At 30.7% G+C, this 4,069-nt stretch overlaps 1 protein-coding gene and 1 long non-coding RNA gene across 3 annotated transcripts; one reads left to right on the top strand and one right to left on the bottom strand.

Annotated features, from left to right (window-relative positions):
* Positions 1 to 79: 79 nt before the first annotated feature.
* LOC108737446 lies at positions 80 to 2,607 on the bottom strand. Its single transcript, XR_003232227.1, has 5 exons — positions 1,971 to 2,607; positions 1,380 to 1,516; positions 1,184 to 1,305; positions 838 to 944; positions 80 to 317 (listed from the first exon to the last, which is right to left on the bottom strand). It is a non-coding gene; the product is annotated as an uncharacterized LOC108737446 (long non-coding RNA).
* A 103-nt stretch (positions 2,608 to 2,710) lies between these two features.
* LOC108737434 (transcription elongation factor 1 homolog) lies at positions 2,711 to 3,369 on the top strand. Of its 2 annotated transcripts, none has more exons than XM_018470286.2 (2): positions 2,711 to 2,937; positions 2,993 to 3,085. In XM_018470286.2, the coding sequence occupies exons 1-2, from the start codon at positions 2,830 to 2,832 to the stop codon at positions 2,996 to 2,998; spliced, it is 114 nt and encodes a 37-aa protein (XP_018325788.1). In that variant the 5' UTR covers positions 2,711 to 2,829; the 3' UTR covers positions 2,999 to 3,085. The 2 variants fall into 2 exon arrangements, with proteins under 2 accessions (XP_018325788.1, XP_018325779.1); XM_018470277.2 differs by having other exon boundaries at positions 2,722 to 2,945; positions 2,993 to 3,369.
* Positions 3,370 to 4,069: the final 700 nt, after the last annotated feature.

Genomic DNA, 4,069 nt, shown 5'->3' with positions numbered 1-4,069 from the left:
ATACGGTGGTAACAGATTAATAAGGAGCAATTAAAATTAATTATATCAAGTATTCTCACCTTAATTAACTGTAGACCGTAATGTTCCAAAGTTTGCAGGTGTGAAAAGCAAATCAAATCCAAGAGGAATGCCAATGCAGAAAATTTGTTATTTCAGTAGAATTCGCATAAATCTTCAGTTGCTCTCACTCATCCCTTGAAAATTAACTGCATAACGTTGCAAGGTGAAGACGAAAACAGCAAAGGCAGCACCATTGTAGATATTATTTCAGTACCATCACAAACTGAACTTTAATTCTCTCTCATTTGTCAGATGATCTGTAGAGATGAGCAAAAAGAAATATTAATTATACTAACAACTAAAGAAGGAATGTTTAAATTAAGTAAAATATGTAATATAATTAAAAACATGCACAAAAACGAAAGCAAAACAGCTTATTATAAAATGGTGACGAGATGTCAATTTTATTCATGTCATAGATTAATGTTAAAGGTTATAGAAATAACCGTAGATGTACGATGTAAATTTATACAGTGGACTATAGAGAGTTAAAAGAGAACCCCATAGATGCACGATAACATCGATTTATTCAGTAAACAATAGATGGCTGTTGGAAGTAAAACCATAGATGCCACAGATCGCAAATTACTATGAAAACTAAGCAACTTCAATATAATAGAAAAACAATTGATTATCTGGAGGATTACTCTACGGTACTCGAGATTTATTCCTAAGCATTGATAAAGAGAAGTGTCTCTTATCAATAACCACACATAGCATTGCAATCTTATATGCATCAGCGTAAATCGGACTGCATGTATTTTCTAAAAATCGCACCTTTCACAGCCAAGGGGCGGGAACATTAAAGGGGCTCCAATTCTCCATGTTTTGAATCCTTTTTTACTTTTTGTCTCCTTCTTCATTTAATATGTTTAAATGGCATCCTGTTGAAATAATTTAATGTGAGCTTCATTTTAAATATCATGTTTTAAAATATTAAAAACCCTAATTAACATTAATCAAATAGTAGACTATCAAAATCAATACATAACTATTACAATTCAGAAGTGTAAAAAATTATAGCGGTAATTATTGTCAAACAAATGGAATGCAAGATTTGGAAAATCATGAATCATTTCGTAAGTGCAACTTCATAAAATTATTAAAGACTTCTTACTCTTACCCTTTCCACAAACAACCCATTTGCATAAACACCCAAAACAAGCATGATTGGAGACCGTGCTTCTCCACATTTCCCCTTTGATTAATCCTCTCCATGTACATTTAATATGATTTAATAGACACCTGTTAAAACAATTTAATATCATTAGTTGTATGTTCACTAGATTTGTTATTATTTTATTATTAATGATAATTACCATTGTAAGCACCCTGTATCTTATGATTGTTTTGACCAGCTCGTTACAAGCTTTCTTGGTAATAAAAATATGTCTGGTTGCTACAAATCGGTAAGTAGCTTGTCCATTGAATCCAAGGATATCATCTCAAAGCAAGTCTATATACAGAAGAAAAAAAAACAAGTCGTCAAAACCTAATCTGTAGAAATCAACGCAAAAATGAAAATCTTTTTGAAAGAAATTTAGAATTTTAAAAGTAGAATAATAATATTAAGAAATATTTTACATATTTGGCTACAAAACGAAAGCAAATCCTCTCGGCGTGGTCACACCAATATGAAAAATCTACAATCATCGTCTAAACCTATTATCAAAATTCAAAAATTCTAACAAAAGCTTCATTAGTTAATCCCAAAACTATTAATCTATTAAAATACACAACAGATGCATGGGCAGGGAAGATGCCTAACATTGAAACATGAAATCAACACGCCCTCGAAGTCATGTACGCTAAAAAAATTTAAACAACGGTATTTAAAACCCACCAATTATTAAATAGAAACGTATTCTACACAATTAAATTAAAATCGAATAAGGATTAGGGCTAAATACCTTCAGATGTAGTTATTATTTCTGGACAGATAAATGGCGCTTTGTAGTCGTCTCGTGGAAGAATGCAAGCCATAGACAAATGCATGTGCAAGATTCGAGATGCGATGAATCGGACGTCCCATAGATGAAAATTCTTTCTATACCAATGATGCATAGATATCAGAAGATTGTATAGGTGCGTTCAATTACACTAAGTCAATGTAATTCTTATATAAATCCTGATCCACCTTTAAAATAATTACTTCAATAATATAAAAATAATGATGTTACATACCACTTCATTATCAATATTTCTATTAACAATCACACCACCTCTCTTTCCAGTGGAAAAAATGCATGCTTACTTCGAAGAACGCTCCACAGTGTTATATTGGTTTATTCTGGAATGGACAGGACTTCCACGACCCTATAACATTAATCAATTACAGGAATTGTCTCACAGTGACAGACAACAAATAATAAGCATAAATATGAACGTTTGAAAAGAAAACCATAGATGTACAATGCTGTATGCACTGGTCATTTAACGTTAATGCCTACATATAAAAATCTTTTAATATATCGGAACGGAATATTAAAATATTATGCTTTGTCTAAAAGGCATGCTGAAGTATCTTCTAAATACTATTTTAATTAAACTAATCAAATAGTTTCGTAGCAATAACTGATCGCAACTATGTACTCCCATAATGCAATTGGCGATTGCTTATTAACAAACCATGTCTATGGTTTATGCCAAGTACGTACAATCCAAAATGGAGTCTACAAAAATAAAATAAACACTACAAAGCTGTTTGTCAACTCCGTATTTTTCACAGTTTTGCAGTTTGAATTTTACAGAAAACAATCATATAGTATTATGGGAAGGCGTAAATCAAAACGAAAACCACCACCGAAAAGGAAACCAGTGGAACCATTAGATCAACAGTTTAATTGCCCATTTTGTAACCACGAAAAATCGTGTGATGTAAAAATGTAAGTGCAAGCCATTTAAAGCTTCTTTATTTATTTATAAATTTTAGGGATAAAGGTCGAAATACAGCTCAGATAACGTGTCGGGTATGTTTAGAGGATTTTCAAACACAAATCAACTTTCTTTCCGAACCAATTGATGTTTACAATGATTGGATAGATGCATGTGAATCAGCCAATTAAGAAATTATTTTAAGGAAATATGTGCATGTAACATTAGAACATTGAATATCCCATATAGGCATGTTTTCCCCTCAAGAATTTTGTAACTACAAATATCATGGAAGGTATGTTTTCAGTTAATCAGTTTTTAAAGGAATTGTTATTGATATGGTATATTTAATGTAATATTTTATAGCGTCAGTAGAATGGTATATTCTCAATGTAATTGTTTTATTTCATGAATATAATATGTGCAATAACGATATTGACTTGTATTACTTATTTTACAATTAAAACATACCTGCATGTAGAAGCAGAGGCCAGAAGGCAATGTAATTGGTACCTGCACATTGTATCGATTAACTGCTAGCATATAATAAGAGCAATGTGCAAGGAAACCAACAGCTGGCATTGCAATTTTCTTTTATGGTCTTCATTTTGTACATATGTACCCTAAATTTATGATATAGCACGATTGCATTTTAAAATACGATGCGCTCTGTTATAAACACTCATTTCGCAATTAAAGCCCAATGTAAAATTCTACAGAACCGTTAATTTAATTTGTAAATGTAAGATACTGTCACTGTTGGAACAATACAGAATTAAAATAGAAGAAAATATGTTTGTGAGTATAAAAAATAAACATGTACAAAATAATTTTTTGAATTAAATTTTAATTATTCATAAATAGTATTTTCTCAAAAATTAACAATTAATTTAGATAAATAATGGAGCCCCCATTTTAATAAAAGTACATTGTGAACTATTAAGTTACTCTTTACTGCACAAAATATATTCATATCATAAAACATTCTCATTGCTTACAAGACTCGTTTTTACAGGTCATGTTGCAGATAATGTCAAATGATTAAATGAACTTCGACAGATCTCGCAGATGTTTGAACTTTTTACAAGAGAAACTTTTAACTTTGAATCACTTACATATTATTAAACTATTATTA

The sequence above is a fragment of the Agrilus planipennis genome, unplaced genomic scaffold (assembly GCF_000699045.2).
Source record: "Agrilus planipennis isolate EAB-ADULT unplaced genomic scaffold, Apla_2.0 scaffold14, whole genome shotgun sequence".
Classification (NCBI taxonomy): domain Eukaryota; kingdom Metazoa; phylum Arthropoda; class Insecta; order Coleoptera; family Buprestidae; genus Agrilus; species Agrilus planipennis.
This window is presented reverse-complemented; position numbering and strand designations above follow the sequence as displayed.

Coding starts and splice junctions, on each gene's coding strand:
- LOC108737434 (XM_018470277.2), top strand. CDS start 2,830: ATGGGAAGGCGTAAATCAAAACGAAAACCACCACCGAAAAGGAAACCA. Junction 2,946..2,992: donor AAATCGTGTGATGTAAAAAT/GTAAGTGCAAGC, acceptor TATAAATTTTAG/GGATAAAGGTCGAAATACAG.